Raw genomic sequence first — 18,805 nt, 5'->3', positions numbered from 1 at the left:
GACACAGGGAGAACGTACAAACTCTTTACAGGCAGCACCCATAGTCAGGATCGAACCTGGGTCTCTGGCGCTGTAGGCAGCAACTATACCGCTGCACCAATGTGCCACTGTGCCACCCTAAATTCAAGACAACTTTTTTCCCAAATGGAGTTTAAGCACCCAGCATACAAAAAGCTTTGGAACATGCCAAACACATGCAAGGCCTGCAACTCTTAGCCTCTCTTCCAGATACTAATTCAATGGTATATCAAACTTCATAGTGAGTTATAACCACAGGCCACATTGAAGAGGCAATGTTCTCCATCCACTAAAGGTTCACTCCTTGAACTTACGTAAACACTGAAATCCTTGGGTGCGCTGCTAATATTGCCCGCTGGTGAAAGAGACTTTGGTACATGCTCCAGAGTGAAAGCGAAAGGATAGATCTCCACAGAAAGCCGAATAACCAGATAACCTTGGGATCCTTTGAATGCCCAGCAGTTTCCAGGATGAATATCTGGCTGTAAAATAGAAAAAGAAACACTGAAAGACACTGCAATCTCAATTTCTTTCAAAATTAGCAAACATACAATACAATACAATACATCTTCATTGTCATTGTACAACGAGATTGGGAATGCGCCTTCCATACGATGCAATAAATTAATTAGCTAATCAGTATAAATTTATACAACCCAGTGAAACAAAATTAGAAACAGTTTTAAAACAGTATAAAGTTCAAGTAGGTCTGTGCTGGTTCACTGTGCGATGTGACCATCCGGCTCAACAGGACCGGTTTATAGCAGCTATGGCCCTGGGGATGAAGCTGTTCCTGAGTCTGGAGGTGCGGGTGTAGAAGGCCTTGTAGCATCTGCCCGATGGTAGAATTTCGAACAGACAATTGCAGGGGTGTGAGGAGTCTTTGTGAATGCTGGTGGCTTTTCTGAGGCATCGTGTGTTGTAGATGCCCTCCAAGGCTGGTAGCTGTGTTCCGATAGTCTTCTGAGCTCTATGGACTACCCGCTGAAGAGCTCTCCTCTCTGCCTCCGTGCAGCTGAGATACCACACAGGGATGCCATGCGTTAGGATGCTCTCTATGGTGCAGCGGTAGGAGGTCGTCAGCAGCTGTTGGGGCAGACCAGACTTTTTCCAGTGTTCTCAGGTAGAACAGTCGTTGCTGCGCCTTCTTGACCAGCGCAGCGGTGTTAGTGGACCATGTGAGATCCTCCGAAATGTGAGTGCCCAGAAACTTGAAGTTGGACGCTCTCTCCAAACTGTCCCCATTGATAAAGATCTGAGCGTATTCCCCGTTGTGAGATCTACAGAAGTTGATGATCAGCTCCTTGGTCTTGGAGGTGTTTAGGGACAGGTTGTTATCTGAGCACCAGTCCGCCAGGTTCCGCACCTCCGCTCTATAGTTTGTTTCATCACCGTTGGTGATCAGCCAACGTCGTCTGCAAACTTGACAATGGTGTTGTTGTCAAATGCAGGAACACAGTCATGTGTGAATAGGGAGTAGCGCATGGGGCTCAAAACACAGCCCTGTGATGTGCCGGTACTCAAGGTGATAGTGGAGGACAGGTGCGGGCCCATTCTCACAAATGTTGTACGTTTCAGTTCCCAAGTGATCTAAAGTTTTGATAATCTGAAAAACATTCATGTTCCATTACACTTCATCACAAAGTTCTTAGGAAACACGTATGGCAGCTGGTTCAATGAGTCTGGTTTCTATCCCATATTGATTTTTTGATTTTTTTATTTGAACTATTATGTAGGAAATTGCTGATAACGAAGTTGTCTCGTCTCTCGATCCTTGGATTGAAATTCTGAAAATTGTCAATTAACGGTTCTTGGATAAAACCTTCTGGGATTATGTTCTTCGCAATCTGAGGCAGTATGATAAAGGTCTCCATTGCAATTGTATACCAAAATGAAAACATCCCCACGGTAAAGTCACCATCTGCACAATCATAGATGTACAGACTAGAAATAACATACTTCTACATCGATATAGCTGGGTCGGAGCAAATACAGAAAATGGGTTTAGTGAGCATAAGTAAAAGAATCAGTCAAGGTTCCACCGTGCAGAAAGCCTGTGTATTTCGATTCTGGATAACAGTATACACTCAAAGGTTACTGCTCAACATTCAAACTTAACAAAACTTCATATTGAAACTTGACAAACTGCACAATGCTTTCAAAAATATGTTTATGTATTGTTGCACTAATTCATTAAATGTGGATGGACTGAGAATTGCAAATATGGCATCAAGAGAACTTTAGTTGGAGCAGCAACCAACCAGCTTTGCTGGGAAAGTACACTTCTGTTCCGTCAGCAAGCTTAAATAGCTATCTGGAGCAGAGAATTCCAGAGGTTCACCATGCCCCAAGTGAACAAATTTACCCACATCTTCCACCGGGTGGCGCAGTCATCTGTGACAGCCTCGCCAACGGTGTGTCTGTCCCTTCGTCTTTTTTGTTATTTTTAGTGTTTTCAAAATTTTGTGTTAATGTTCTCTGGTTTGTTTTATGTGGCGGGGGGTGAGGGAGGGGGTCAGGGGAAACCTCTTTTTCCAATTTCTTACCTTGCCGGAGATGCGATTGTTTTTCCGGATCGTATCTCCGGTCGCTCTGCAGCCTAGCATCATGGAGCTGGCGGCCTTGCTCGAGACTGATTTTGAGCTCCACCGCGGGGCCGTGGACTTACCATCGGAGCCTGCGATCCCTTGCCTGAGATCGACGCTCCAACCGCGGCCTGCGGATTTCAACACTGAGGAGCTTGTAGTCTCGGGTAGAGACTGTTGTCGGGAACCGCCAAAGTCGCAGGAAGTTCAACAAGCCCCAACCAGGGGTCCGATCGCCCGGCGCGGGGAGCTGAGATCCCCCCGATGAGGGAGATTGATCGCCCCGATGTGGAGGGCACGACCGCCATCTACAGGAGCCAAGATCGTCCCATCAACGGAAGGCTTGAGGCACGCGGCCACAGGAGAATGATCTTAATCCCAAACAGCCTCCTGATTCTTAAACTCTTCCCCTGGCCCTAAATTCCTTGGTTAAGAGAAACATCCTCCCTGAATCGATCCCGAACAGCCACAGAGTCGTAGAGTTAGGCCGATTGACCTAACGCCCAAGATGTCCCACTGCCTGCATTTGGCCCATATCCCTCTAAACCTTTTGTATCCATGTACCTGTCCAAATGTCTTAAGTGTTGTTATGGTACATGCCTCAACTGCTGCCTCTAGCAGCTCGTTCCATCTACCCACCATCCTCTGTGTGACAAAGTGCTGGAGTAAGACAGCGGGTCAGGCAGCATTGCTGGAGAAAAAGGACGGGTAACATTTAGGAAACTTTTTTCTAATCTCTTACCTCGACGGAGATGCAATTTTTTTCCGTCTCGTATCTCTGCGGTCTAACATCGAGGAGTTGGCGGCCTTTGCTGGAGACCGACTTTTGAGAGCTCCACCGCGGGTGCCTACGGGACTTTAACATCGCGGAGCCCGCGATCCCTTTGCCTGGGATAGAACTCTGAGCTCCACTGTGGGTGCTTGCAGACTTTAACATTACGGAGCTCGCTGTCTCTGGTCAGAGACCGACTTTGGGAACTCCAAGCCGCGGGAGCTTCGATCGCCCCAACGCAGGAACTTCAACCACCGGCTGTGGGAGCTTCGATCGCCCCGAATGCAGATGGTTCGACTGCCCCGATCGCGGGAGAATAAAGAGGAAGAAGCTTGGACTTTTTTGCCTTCCATCACAGTGAGGATTGTGGGGAATCCACTGTGGTGGATGTTTATGTTAACTTTTATGTAGTTGTGTATCTTGTTGCTTTTTTTCTGTATGGCTGTATGGTAATTCGCATATTACTGTACCTTAATTGGTACATGACAATAAAAGACCTTTGAAACCTTTGACCCGCTGAGTTACTCCGGCACTTTGTCTATCTTTAGTATCTCTGTGTGAAGCTCTTTAAGAATTTAAGTTTCAATGGATTACGAGCTGAAATTTTTTTTTTCCTAAATGTATGGTGTAATATTTTCCAAACCACTTTGTTCAACTAATGTGCTCCTTACGTATCACTCAGTTGTCAACAGCACACAAAAACAATGCCTGGGAAATATATGTGCAGTTAAGGATTCCACCAGCAGGGGGAGCACAAACAAATGTTGCCAACGTTTAGCTTAATGTAGTTTAGTTTTAGTTTTAGTTTAGTTTAGCAGCATGGAAACGGCTCTTCGGCCTACCAAGTCTACGCCAATCATCGATCACCATTCACACTTGTTCTGTGTTATGCCACTTTTGCATCCATTCCCTATACATCAGGGGCAATTTTACAAAGGCCAATTAACCTACGATGTCACAGGGAAAACGTGCCAACTAAGCGCAGGGTGTCGTATGAATGCTCGTTACTGCATCTGGAACAAACAAACAATCACAAATAAAAGATTATAAATGATTCTCCAATCAACCTACCTGAATTACTACTCTAGGAGACTGAGAGAAATACCAAAGTGGAACTCCAAAAAGACTCATCACGGCTGTTGCAGTCTCATAGGTTTCAGAACAACGCGTGCTCAAGATGCTGCCACCTGGAACAAAGACAAATTCAGATAGTTGAAACAGAACTGTAGATGCTGGTTAATACACAAAAGGACACAAAGTGCTGGAGTACCTCAGGTCAGGCAGCATCTCTGGAGATCAAGGATAGATGACGTTTCAGATCAGGAACCTTCTTCACACTTGGGGAATGCCGTAACAAACAATTTTTGGAAAGTTTCAGAAGTGGCAACCTATCACCACTTACTCTAACACAAGGATTTCAAGGACAGTCTGAGGAAGGGTTCCAACCTGAAAAGATGCTCTCCAAAGATGCTGCCTGACCTGCTGAGTTATTTTAGCATTTTATGTCTATCTTTGATTTCAAGGATAAGATGAGATGATTCAGGAGGAGATTCTTTCATTCTTGACTCTGGATGATTTGTATGTTCAATCATTGAACCCACTCAAGACAAATTTAAGAACTTAAGGGATCAAAGAGATTGGGCAAGCATGTGGACAGAGGGCAGGGTAGGTAATAAGGAACAGGCTTTGGGGTTTCTTAGTGTAGAGATCAAAGACTAGTCAAACTAACAGTTGAACAATGGATCAAAAGGCAGTGGGGAAGTGCATTGTGGTTGCCCATCCAACACATTGGCAATGCCGAGGGATAATTCACCACTGTGGCAATGAGAATCTTAAGTGATTTAGTGAGTACTATCTCAACATTTAAGAAACATTTAGACTGGTACATGGATAGCGGGGGTGATTTAGAATTATAAACCAAAGGCAGGCAGGTGGGACTAGTGTAAATGGGGCATGTTGGTCAGTGTGGGTAGGTGGAGCTGAGGGGCCTGTGGCTCAATAACTATGGTTACAGCTATTCTAGTACCTGAAGAACAGCTTGAGGATCTTTATGGCCCATTCATATATTTTTATATATTTAAATGGGCACTCACAATTTCCAGACGAATAGCACAGTATTACTTCACAATATAGATGACTCAGCACATGCCAGGAATACCTGACAAGCTGCTGGTTATTCTGATATCCAACACTTTTATATAACACTTGGATTGCTTAGATAGCTTACGTATGACCTACTACCACAGAATTGCCAAGTCACTTTCACAGTCACTTTCAAATACAGAGACCACTAGAGTGGAAATTTCAGTCATCTGTCCTGTGCAGAACTGTCAAAAAAATAGCTTTCCAAAAAGTTACAATTGAATAGATTTATAGTCATTTCTAATTACTATGAAATCTAATTATTTGAGACCTCCCTACACTATGGCTCGTAGCTCCAAACATCCAAATTGTAAAATAATCTTTAATGTCCTTTCTCATAAATGTTATATCGGATGCAGAGATATCAGATTGCCAAAAAAATGATATGATAGGAAGTACCTGCACTATAATTTATCACGGCTGAGGCTATTTACAATATGTACTTCTCTAAAATATATTAAATGCAAGACCTCATCCCCTACACCACAACAGATGATAAATCATTTGCTTTCACAATAAGTATACTTTGCTGCAGAATTGAAAGTTATCCAATTTGAAGTGTTGTATCACTTCCTTCCATCAAGGGATCATCTTTCCAGAAAAGATCAAAAGGTCTATACAGAAACCACAGAAAGCAATGTAATTTTTCGCTGCTTTTAAATCACTACGCTTGCATAACCTTTGCACAAGTCAGTTGCAAGTGCGGGTTTATTGGTTTTATTTTAATTGAAAGAAACAGATGGAAAAGCATGATAAAAAGCAAACAGGTTCCTTCATATTTTTCATACAGCATAGAAAGCTATACAATTCTTAAAGCAAACCCCATCAGTGCAATGTCCTCGCTTTTCCCCTGTCACCCACTGACTTTCTCTCTTCAGAAGGGTCTCAACCCGAAACATCACCCATTCCTTCTATCCAGAGATGCTGCCTGCCCCGCTGAGTTACTCCAGTATTTTGTGTCATCAGCATCTGCTGTTCCTTCCTACACCTTAAGCCAGATGGAAACTGTTATTCTTAGTAGAGTTTATAACCGGCAAATGTGCAAATGGGTTACATCTATAGCATTTTAAATCTTTGCATTAATATAACAGCTCTATCTACAAATGCACAAATGGATCTCTCTGAAGAGAATAATTTAGCTCTACACTTCACTGTAACTTCAGAAGATATTTTTGACCCGGAAAGGGGGTTGAAATTTCCTGGGAAAATTAGCTGTTAATAAGCACTTAGCAAAAGCTTGATACGTGATCTTTAACTGCAAGTTCAAAGACAAGTTACGTGGAAATCAAATATGGAAATCAGCTTTACCTCCAGAAACCAGTAATGGTAATATGGAGAGTAAATGGAGTTATGGCAAGACATATTACCCCAGCTTCTGAACTTATAAATATGACACGTTATTCTTTTGCACAACACATAGATAATTATGAACTCGGTAAAGCAACCAGATCTTTGCATCCGTATTTACAAGCAGCTCTACGTGATCTAATGAACATAAATGTCTGTTGCTCACCATGGGTCAATGATTCAGATTAGAGAAACAAATCACCACTTTGCTTATATCAAAATGTCTGTGGCAAAGTACACCAAGTCACTTTTCATGCCTACCTTCTATAGGTCATCTTTTCATACAGCTGGTAGTGAACATTTACATTTCAATCTGGAATTTGTCTTTAGATTGACAATGAGGGAGGGGGGAGGAGAGGGTGCTGCACCAATGCAGGAGAGGTTTGGGCCCAACGGGTTCACTTGGTCTAGTTTCATACTAAAATTGATACCATTTTCTAGCATAAGCTCAAACACATTTGAATGCTTAAATCCAGAACCTATTGGAGCACTGTTGCATTTTCCAACGTAATCTTTAGAGTTTAGCCATTGATAAAGTCATCAGTTATTAATGAAATAGACTTGCTGTAAAATACCTCTGCTGCTTGAACTATGCCTTTAATCGAGTGGTAAGGCATAAATTATTATTTAGCAACGTATGTCTTTCCAAATCTAATCATTTATGCATTCCAATTTTTTTCTTTGATATTTCAATTATGGATTTAAAAAAAATTAAGTTTGATATTTCATAGCACCTTAATTTTATGTGCATGTGTCCATCTTAGTAAGCTCTGCAAAGTATTTGTTGAAAATTGTAATTATTAATATCAAGTTTGCAATCTTTAGAGTATGCAGTAGGTTACTAATATTGGATGCTATCCCCCAGAACTGATGCAACCAATGTCAGAAAAGGGACTGTCTATGCCAGAGGCACTGCTGGACCTTCTGGGTTTTCTTTGGGATCAGCAGCACTTTGCTGCTGACAGCAAAATATTAAATATATAAATCTGTATTGTCCCAAAATTAAAACTGTCACTTACCTCCAGATTCCAAAGCAAAATCCACCATTCCAGTCCTATCTTCACTGTATAGCTTTAAAGCATTGCTCACTATTACATGTACTTGCTGCAGAGTAAACAAGGAGAAAACAGAAAACAGTAACTCGTATGCTGAAAAACTAGCAAATAATAATGTAATTTTAGCTTCCTTTAACTTCATTCAATGTATTTGACACAAAGCAAGCCAAGCTACTCACTAGACACTAAAACAAACTTCCCCATGTTCCTTAAAGTCCAAAATGCAGAAGTATCAACATTTGTTTCATCAATACCAATTTCTAAATAACTTGTTTTAACAAAAACACAATTCAAAACACTTTATTCATCGAAATATAGATTGATAACACAAAAACTTATTTGAACAGCTATTATTTGTACCATGGAGAGTTTTGTTAGCAATTACAAACTCTCACTGCTAATATCTTAAATACAAACTTGGTGTTCAATCCTTCAAGACAGCATCAACAAAATGGGGATACCAGTTTTAAGGATGCAAGGCTTGGAAAAAAAAGGTTTCATTAAACAATAACTGTACATGAAGCTTCAACGGCAGAGATAAATTTCTGGTGATTATAAAACCAAGATACAAAACAGCATATGGATCGTAAAGCCCAACTTAAAAAGGGGTAGAAATGGGAGGGTTTCAGGAGCTAATTCAACTGCCTGGGGATCTGAAAGCAGTGAAAGCAGAAGTGAAAGCAGTGAAAAAGCATTCCCATGTGCAGGGGGAAGTTGAGGGAGGGCTGCCAGACATTGTACAAAGGCTTCCACTGTCTTCCAGAAATTAGCAACATTGCAGATATTCTGAGTAAATTCTCAATACTTTGGTGAGAAAAGATTGGACAAAACAAAAAATGAAGTTATATGTGTACCAGGGCTGTTTTGTCCCTCTGCATAGAGTGGGTGATTTGTCAGATTATTTTCCAGGGGGAACTTGTTTGGAGCACATTACTTCACAGCCAAACAGTGTGCTAAATATTAAGTGGGCATGAGAACAAACCGTATATTATGGAGTTATGCAAATTCATTTTACCTAGATACACCAACATAGGGGAATGACACTTCCAACTCACCTCCTCTGAAATCCCACTGATCCCAGCATTATTCACTGCACAAGCAGCCACCCATGCATCTGGCAGTTGTTTTGTCTCGATCCAGTGTTGAGAAAGATTTTTAAGGATTTTCATTTCCAAATCTTTCAAAAGGATCTGAAGTTCGCTGTGACTGGCAAATTGAGAGGACAGCCATTCCTTGAAGGACTCGGGTGAAGTTTGCTTGCTCCCAAAAACCAGCAAACTGACCAATTCTTGGACCCGACTGTCTACCTGGAAAAAGAACAAATTGTAATTTTAGTTCTACAGACCCCCAAATAGTAGCCCGTATGTCGGGTGTAAGATGCAGGAAGAGTTAAAACTGGCATGTAAGAAAGGTAATGCCACTGTGGTGATGGGCGATTTCAATATGCAGGTAGACTGGGAAAATCAGGTTGGTTCTGGACCCCAAGAAAGAGAGTTTGTAGAGTGCCTTAGATTCTTAGAGCAGCTTAAGTGCCTCCGAGATGGATTCTTAGAGCCTACCAGAGAAAGGGCAATTCTGGATTTAGTGTTGTCCAATGAACCAGATTTGATAAGAGAACTCAAGGTAAAGGAACTGCTTGGAGGTAGTGATCATAATATGATTGGTTTTAATCTGCAATTTGAGAAGGAGAAGGTTAAATCGGAAGTGTCAGTGTTTCAGTTGAACAGAGGGAACTATGAAGGCATGAGAGAGGAGCTGGCCAAGGTAGACTGGAAAGGGATCCTAGCAGGATTGACGGTGGAACAGCAATGGCAGGAATTTCTGGGCATAATCCGGAAGACGCAGGATCATTTCATTCCAAAAAGGAAGAAAGATTCTAAGGGGAGTAGGAGGCAACCGTGGCTGACAAGGGAAGTTAGGGATGGAATAAAACTAAAAGAAAAGAGGTATAACACAGCAACTGTTTACCATATATATTAATGATTTGGAAGAGGGAATTAGAAGCAACACTAGTAAGTTTGCGGGTGACACAAAGCTGGGTGCAGTGTAAACTGAAGAGGATGTTAGGAGGTTGCAGGTTGACCTGGACAGGTTTGAGTGAGTGGGCAGATGCGTGGCAGCTGCAATATAATATAGATAAATGTGAGGTTATCCACTTTGACGGCAGAAACAAGGAGGCAGATTATTATCTCAATGGAGTTAGGTTAGGTAAGGGGGATGTGCAGCGAGACCTGGATGTCCTTGTACACCAGTCACAGAAAGTTGGCGTGCAGGTACAGCAGGCAGTGAAGAAAGCTAATGGAATGTTGGGCTTCATAACAAGAGGATTTCAGTATATGAGTAAAGAGGTTCTTCTGCAGTTGTATAGGGCCCTGGTAAGATATCTGGAGTATTGTGTAGTGTTTTGGTCTCCTAATTTGAGGAAGGACATCCTTGTAATTGAGGCAGCGCAGCGTAGGTTCACGAGATTGATCCCTGGGATGGCGGGACTGACATACGAGGAAGATTGAAAAGACCAGGCTTGTATTCACCGGAGTTTGGAAGGATGAGAGGGGATCTTATAGAAACATATAAAATTATAAAAGGACTGGACAAGCTAGATGCAGGAAAAATTTTCCCAATGTTGGGCGAGTCCAGAACCAGGGGCCGCAGTCTTAGAATAAAGGGGAGGCCATTTAAAACCGAGGTCAACCAGAGAGTTGTGAATTTGTGGAATTCTCTGCCACAGAGGGCAGTGGAAGCCAAATCACTGGATGGATTTAAGAGAGAGTTATATAGAGCTCTAGGGGCTAGTGGAATCAAGGGATATGGGGAGAAGGCAGGCACGGTTATTGATCGGGGACGATCAGCCATGATCACAATGAATGGCGGTGCTGGCTCGAAGGGCCGAATGGCCTCCTCCTGCACCTATTTTCTATGTTTTAAGTAATGCGGATTTTACTGGGTTATTTGTGATGTTATAAATATGTTTATCCATTACTGAGCAGCAGATGGAGAGAAATATAAAAATATTCAAATAATTTTGCAATGCAAAGCTTCACACTTACACTTCCTTGAATTCCATCCATCTTTGCACAGGATGCTTTTAGCTCTTGCATGCTTGACAATTCTGACCTTATGGTGGATAATTCTATATCTAATCTTTTCAGTTCAGATTCAAGGTGCTGGTACTGTTCCTCATTCTCACTGCTTGAAAAAAGAGAAAACTGAAAAGGGCGTACATTGAAATATCACAGCACATTTTGTCAGAGTATGTCGCACCATACCTTCCAATTGTATCCTTTGTTGATTCCACCTCTTTGTACATCTCCTATAACAAATTTGATAAAAATAGAAAAAAGATACTTCAGTGCAGATAAGCTTTTCAGTCATACACAGTCATACAGTTGTAGTGTCTTACAGTGTAGAAACAGGCCCTTCGGCCCAAAGTCCCACCTGCCTGCGTTTGGCCCATATCCCTCTAAACCTGGCCACCCAGTAATCCATCAAATAGATCAAAAAGTTCTGAAGACAAGAAACCATGTACTGCAGGTGCTGGTTTACACAAAAGGAAACAATGGGCTGGAGAAATTCAGCAGGTTAGGCAGCATCGCTGGTTTTAGGCCCCGACCGAAACGTCACGTTCATGTCATGTTCTCCAGAAATGCTGCCTGACCCGCTCAGTTACTCCAGCACTGTGTCCTAAATTAGCTAGAAACTCCTATTGGAGCCGTGAAGTTTTAAGATGATGCATGCTTTTGTCATAATAAATGTTACATGGTCTGGAACCAGAGTACAGCAGAACAATATTCTTTCCCGTTATGCGACGTTGTCATCGTGGATATATTGGATCAATGAAAAGTGAAAACTGATAGCAACTTGAAGGGAATAGGATAGACATTTAAAAGGGAGAGAATTCAAGAACTGAAAAAGAGAAAGAATGAGATTAACTGGACAGCTTTAAAAAAAAAAAAAAATGTGCTAAATGACCTACAGTAATGTAAAATCATGTTCTATTCACTGCTATCTCCAACTAATGTTGCTCCACAAAAATAATGTATGAAGAAAGACATTTCAAAAATCCCTTTTCTTGAACTCCACGTAAAACACTAATTTCTAATAGTTGGACTAGGCTCCTTAATAAGATTTCTAGGGATATGCTTGGACACTGTAATTTCCAAACTTTTCAATCATTTTATATAGCTGTGCCATATGTTTTACTTTTCAGTTCACTCCTCTGCCTGTCGAATTACACAAGTACAACTGCCGATTCCTGCTGCATTTTGACAGGCTTAAGCAAAGGTTTTTGACATTAGCTAAATCAGGGTTTTGTTGTGCAGAGAATAATGATTACAAACCAAGGCCTCCGTTTCCACCCACCACACCATCCTGAATAATGGCCTTTCCCTTAATTATCCATCAAAATCTAATGGCAGTTATTTAAATTACAATCACAGCAGATGGTGGGCCAGATTCACAAGCTAACCCATGGATTAATGAAACGCCAGGTTGACAATGCTTCACTAGCACTGAAAGTGGACAATTAATGTGTAAATAGGATGTTATGAGATACATCAGGTAAAAAAAAGAGCCTCTGGAGAATTTTAAAAAAAACATAAATTCAAAGATCACTTAAAAAAGGTGTTTATGCTATTTATTGAGATTTAGATTCTGAAGTGTTCAACAATACACAAAAAAACTATACTAATGTGCCTTAAAATTAGTCAAATATATTTCCCACTAATGTTAAGAAAATCCAACACAAATGTCCCACTGCTGACTGGATAACATGTAAAACTTATCAAATTTGATAACTACATTGTTTTCTTGACACCATAAAAACAATTGCAGCTAATGTCACAAAATGTTCCCAGAATGGAAGAGACTGACCAGTTCATGATGCATTGACAAATTCAGTGTGTATTTTGAAAAATAAGATTACGCATTTCAACGCAAAAAACATTGCCAGTAATTTTACTGATTCTTTCTGGCCACTAATTTCATACAAATATAGTGCGATTCATACATCAAATGTACATTTAATCACACCAGCTATTCTGTTTTTGAAAATAATGCACTGTTTAGATTAAAGGTTCAAAGGTCAGTTTATTGTCACATGTACCAATTAAGGTATAGTGAAACTAGAATTACCATCATAAACTGTACATTCAAAGCAACATGTTCATTCAAAATAATTTCTGCTGATCGTTTGAGAACTGAAATCTCTTTGCTTAGTAGTCACTGCATTTCCTCAAAATCCAAAAAAAAGCTGGCGTGTTTAGATGGGATGAAGACACCCAAAGTCTTTTCCCCAACCTGCATTTAATGGAGCAAGCACTTCATTTCTGAATTGTAAATAGCAGAAATAAAGCTCACTTTAAAGGTCTACAAAGTTCCCAATAAAATATGCAGTCATCATAAATCTGTGGCTCCTAATTTCCTGACGAGGACCAATTCTTTGTAAACAGATTTTCAATAGACTGAAGCAAGAGAGTGCAGATGCTGGAATATAGACAATAGACAATAGACAATAGGTGCAGGAGTAGGCCATTCAGCCCTTCGAGCCAGCACCGCCATTCAATGCGATCATGGCTGATCACTATCAATCAGTACCCCGTTCCTGCCTTCTCCCCATACCCCCTCACTCCGCTATCCTTAAGAGCTCTATCCAGCTCTCTCTTGAAAGCATCCAACGAACTGGCCTCCACTGCCTTCTGAGGCAGAGAATTCCACACCTTCACCACCCTCTGACTGAAAAAGTTCTTCCTCATCTCCGTTCTAAATGGCCTACCCCTTATTCTCAAACTGTGGCCCCTTGTTCTGGACTCCCCCAACATTGGGAACATGTTATCTGCCTCTAATGTGTCCAATCCCCTAATTATCTTATATGTTTCAATAAGATCCCCCCTCATCCTTCTAAATTCCAGTGTATACAAGCCCAATCGCTCCAGCCTTTCAACATACGACAGTCCCGCCATTCCGGGAATTAATCTAGTGAACCTACGCTGCACGCCCTCCATAGCAAGAATATCCTTCCTCAAATTTGGAGACCAAAACTGCACACAGTACTCCAGGTGCGGTCTCACCAGGGCCCGGTACAACTGTAGAAGGACCTCTTTGCTCCTATACTCAACTCCTCTTGTTACGAAGGCCAACATTCCATTGGCTTTCTTCACTGCCTGCTGAACCTGCATGCTTCCTTTCATTGACTGATGCACTAGGACACCCAGATCTCGTTGAACTCCCCCTCCTCCTAACTTGACACCATTCAGATAATAATCTGCCTTTCTATTCTTACTTCCAAAGTGAATAACCTCACACTTATCTACATTAAACTGCATCTGCCATGTATCCGCCCACTCACACAACCTGTCCAGGTCACCCTGCAGCCTTATTGCATCTTCCTCACAATTCACACTACCCCCCAACTTAGTATCATCTGCAAATTTGCTAATGGTACTTTTAATCCCTTCGTCTAAGTCATTAATGTATATCGTAAATAGCTGGGGTCCCAGCACCGAACCTTGCGGTACCCCACTGGTCACTGCCTGCCATTCCGAAAGGGACCCATTTATCCCCACTCTTTGCTTTCTGTCTGTTAACCAATTTTCTATCCATGTCAGTACCCTACCCCCAATACCATGTGCCCTAATTTTGCCCACTAATCTCCTATGTGGGACCTTGTCGAAGGCTTTCTGAAAGTCGAGGTACACCACATCCACTGACTCTCCCTTGTCAATTTTCCTAGTTACATCCTCAAAAAATTCCAGTAGATTTGTCAAGCATGATTTCCCCTTCGTAAATCCATGCTGACTCGGAACGATCCCGTTACTGCTATCCAAATGCTCAGCAATTTCGTCTTTTATAATTGACTCCAGCATTTTCCCCACCACTGATGTCAGACTAACTGGTCTATAATTACCCGTTTTCTCTCTCCCTCCTTTCTTAAAAAGTGGGATAACATTTGCTATTCTCCAATCCACAGGAACTGATCCTGAATCTATAGAACATTGAAAAATGATCTCCAATGCTTCCACTATTTCTAGAGCCACCTCCTTAAGTACTCTGGGATGCAGACCATCAGGCCCTGGGGATTTATCAGCCTTCAGTCCCATCAGTCTACCCAAAACCATTTCCTGCCTAATGTGGATTTCCTTCAGTTCCTCCATCACCCTAGGTTCTCCAGCCCCTAGAACATTTGGGAGATTGTGTGTATCTTCCTCAGTGAAGACAGATCCAAAGTAACGGTTTAACTCGTCTGCCATTTCTTTGTTCCCCATAATAAATTCCCCTGCTTCTGTCTTCAAGGGACCCACATTTGCCTTGACTATTTTTTTCCTCTTCACGTACCTAAAAAAACTTTTGCTATCCTCCTTTATATTATTGGCTAGTTTACCCTCGTACCTCATCTTTTCTCCTCGTATTGCCTTTTTAGTTAACTTTTGTTGCTCTTTAAAAGAGTCCCAATCCTCTGTCTTCCCACTCTTCTTTGCTATGTTATACTTCCTCTCCTTAATTTTTATGCTGTCCCTGACTTCCCTTGTCAGCCACAGGTGTCTCTTACTCCCCTTAGAGTCTTTCCACCTCTTTGGAATAAATTGATCCTGCAACCTCTGCATTATTCCCAGGAATACCTGCCATTGCTGTTCTACCGTCTTCCCTGCTAGGGCCTCCTTCCAATCAATTTTGGCCAGCTCCCGCCTCATGCCTCTGTAATCCCCTTTGCTATACTGTAATACCGACACTTCCGATTTTCCCTTCTGCCTTTCCATTTGCAGAGTAAAACTTATCATGTTGTGATCACTGCCTCCTAATGGCTCTTTTACCTCTAGTCCCCTTATCAGATCAGGATCATTACACAACACTAAATCCAGAATTGCCTTCTCCCTGGTAGGCTCCAGTACAAGCTGTTCTAAGAATCCATCTCGAAGGCACTCTACAAACTCTCTTTCCTGGGGTCCATTTCCAACCTGATTTTCCCAGTCTACCTGCATGTTGAAATCTCCCATAACCACCGTAGCATTACATTTTTGACACGCCAATTTTATCTCCTGATTTAACTTGCACCCTAAGTCGAGGCTACTGTTTGGGGGCCTATAGATAACTCCCATTAGGGTCTTTTTACCCTTACAATTTCTCATTTCTATCCATACTGATTCAACATCTCCTGATTCTATGTCACCCCTTGCAAGGGAATGAATATCATTCCTTACCATCAGAGCAACCCCACCCCCTCTGCCCACCTGTCTGTCTTTTCTATACGTTGTGTACCCCTGAATATTCAGTTCCCAGCCCTGGTCCTCTTGTAGCCATGTCTCAGTGATCCCTACAACATCATACTTGCCCATGACTAACTGAGCCTCAAGCTCATCCACTTTATTTTTTATACTACGCGCATTTAAGTACAACACTTTAACTTCTGTATTTACCTCCCCTCTCACATCGTTCACAATTGGCCCTGCCCTTAATTTCTTTTCCGCTCTAGAACTTCTGTTCCCATTCTTCCGAGAGTCTTTTGCAATATCTCCTGTATTCCCTTTTACCTCATCTTCATATTCACAATTTGTTAACCCCTCCCCCCCACTACTTAGTTTAAAGCCACAGGTGTCACACTAGCAAACCTGCCTGCCAGAATGTTTGTCCCCCTGCTGTTAAGATGCAACCCGTCCCTTTTGTACAAGTCACCCCTAGCCCAGAAGAGATCCCAGTGGTCCAGAAATCTAAATCCCTGCTCTCTGCACCAGTCCCTCAGCCATAAATTCATACCCTCTATCTCTCTGTTCCTGGCCTCACCAGCACGAGGTACGAGAATACGGTGCAAAAATTAAAATGCATCAAGAACCCAGTAAGTCAAACAGCATCTGTGGAGGCAAAGTGATAATCAACTGTATCCAGACCAAATGTGTAAGGAAAGATAAAGAGATATATAAATGGGAAGGGGCGAGACAGAAGATGGTGTAACCAGATTTTAGGGGGGCTGGGGATGGGGTGAAATGGGCAGGTGGGGAAGGGTAAGAGGTTGTTGTGACCATTCAAAAGACTTTTTAGGACTGAGTATAATAAAAAAAATTGAGCGATTTTCCTAATTAAGGAACTTTATTACTTTACAAGTGACAACATCCACTGCTGATGCTACAATCAATGCGGGGAGCACGCAAAAAAAAAACTGCTGGAGGAACTCAGCGGGTCAGGCAACATCTGTGGAGGGAAATGGATAGACTGAAGGATTTGACCCAAAACCTCCAGTAGTTTTTTTTATACTCATGATTCCAGTATCTGTAGTCGTGTGTCTCCAGGGTACAAGTCGTCTTTCTTACAAGCGAAACTAGCTCCCTTGTGCCCACAATCCTGCGCTGACCCCACAGTGAAGTTTAAAGCAGTTACTGGCATGAGTTTGTGCACGTCTTCCAGATAAACTTAGCCTTTGTGCAATACAATTGTCAGTTTGTTCTTTGATTCTACAATCAACTCAGTTTAATTAATAACTAAACTTCTGTTTAAATACAATTACAGTAAAATGTCCAAGGTTCACTCATCACTCAAGGTACAATTACCAAATTATACACAAAATTAGACTGTTCGTAGTCTACAGGAAGAATGATCTGGTTTTTATTTTTCTTTTGTGCCAGAGCATTGCAACATGCAAACTGATTCTTGTCCAGATAGTCCTTTGTGTGAGCACCTCTACAATCTGCTTTGCCAAACAGATTGAGCTCCATGTTTCAGAATTAAGCCTAATCTAATCGCCCACTGGGGACTGGCAACAGGAAGTGTGCAAAGGTTCGACAATTACCCAGTCACATTATGAACTAGCAGGTATAACTACAAAATTACAGTACCTCTGATCTGTTAGACAAGCTCTGAAACATTAACTCCAGTTCAGCAATTCGTAACTCATGGTTCTGATGCAAAGCCACAAACTGGTTCTGGTAAGGAAGGAAAACAGTGGTTAACTCAGCCAAACAAACAAATAATCACGTTAAAAGTATCTCAGAATGGAAGGTTTGGCCATCATAAACTCTGGGATTTTAATGGAAACTGATTTCTAAGAGATCTTTAGAAGCTTCGGGCGACACTGGAGCACCGCAGTAGAGTTGCTGCCTTACAGTGCCAGTGACCCAGGTTCGATCCTGACTACGGGTGCTGTCTGTATGAAGTTAGTGTGTTCTCCCCATGACTGTGTGGGTTTTCTCCGGGTGCTATGGTTTCCTCCCACACTCCAAGGACGTACAGGTTTGTAGGTTAATTAGATTTGGTGAAAATTGTAAATTGTCCCTAGTGTGTAGGATAGTGCTAGCGTACAGGGATCGCTAGTCGACAGGGAGTCGATGGACGGAAGAGCCAGTTTCCACGCTGTATCTCTAAACTAAACTAACTAATAACTAAACTGTTCTGTTTAAATATAATTACAAACCATGTTACCATATTTGCAGAGGCAATATGGTCACATTAATAATTTAAAGGATAAACATCAAATAAATTCAAGAGGCTCTACTCCAAGCCTGTCTTATGGTTGGTCAGTTGCATCACTTGTTTTGAAAATGGTCAGCCTACAATTGAGACCTAGATGTTACCAATTCAGCCCCCTTTAGCTTTCCCTTCGTCTTACTCATTGTATTTGAGTTTGGCTTGGTATTTATGTATAGTTGTAACAGATTTGATTAGATAGCATGCAAAATAAAGCTTTTCACTGTACCTTGGTACATGCAACGATAATAAACAAACCAAATTAATGAAAAATGAGGCCAAAAAAAAATCAAAGATTTTACTTTTCTGTTACTAAGCCTAATCGAATTGCCCAGCTGGCCAAGTTTCACTTATTTACACATGCAGAACATGTTTTGAGTATTTCAATACATCAAAGCTGTGACATGAATCCTTGACACTGAAACTGATAAAAATCAGAC

At 41.7% G+C, this 18,805-nt stretch overlaps 1 protein-coding gene across 9 annotated transcripts in view; it reads right to left on the bottom strand.

Annotated features, from left to right (window-relative positions):
* Positions 1-18,805, bottom strand: part of sun1b (Sad1 and UNC84 domain containing 1b) — a 69,275-nt gene that overhangs the window by 6,632 nt on the left and 43,838 nt on the right. For 8 of the 9 annotated variants that reach the window (XM_078418099.1, XM_078418100.1, XM_078418104.1 and 5 more), the window contains 7 exons: positions 17,738-17,824; positions 11,186-11,229; positions 10,967-11,108; positions 8,975-9,226; positions 7,884-7,968; positions 4,447-4,562; positions 333-500 (listed from right to left, as the gene is read on the bottom strand). In XM_078418099.1, the coding sequence (XP_078274225.1) occupies positions 333-500; positions 4,447-4,562; positions 7,884-7,968; positions 8,975-9,226; positions 10,967-11,108; positions 11,186-11,229; positions 17,738-17,824 (894 nt within the window). The remainder of the gene's footprint in view (positions 1-332; positions 501-4,446; positions 4,563-7,883; positions 7,969-8,974; positions 9,227-10,966; positions 11,109-11,185; positions 11,230-17,737; positions 17,825-18,805) is intronic. The other variant, XM_078418095.1, reaches the window with a different exon arrangement.

The sequence above is a fragment of the Rhinoraja longicauda genome, chromosome 21 (assembly GCF_053455715.1).
Source record: "Rhinoraja longicauda isolate Sanriku21f chromosome 21, sRhiLon1.1, whole genome shotgun sequence".
NCBI classification, from domain to species: domain Eukaryota; kingdom Metazoa; phylum Chordata; class Chondrichthyes; order Rajiformes; family Arhynchobatidae; genus Rhinoraja; species Rhinoraja longicauda.
This window is presented reverse-complemented; position numbering and strand designations above follow the sequence as displayed.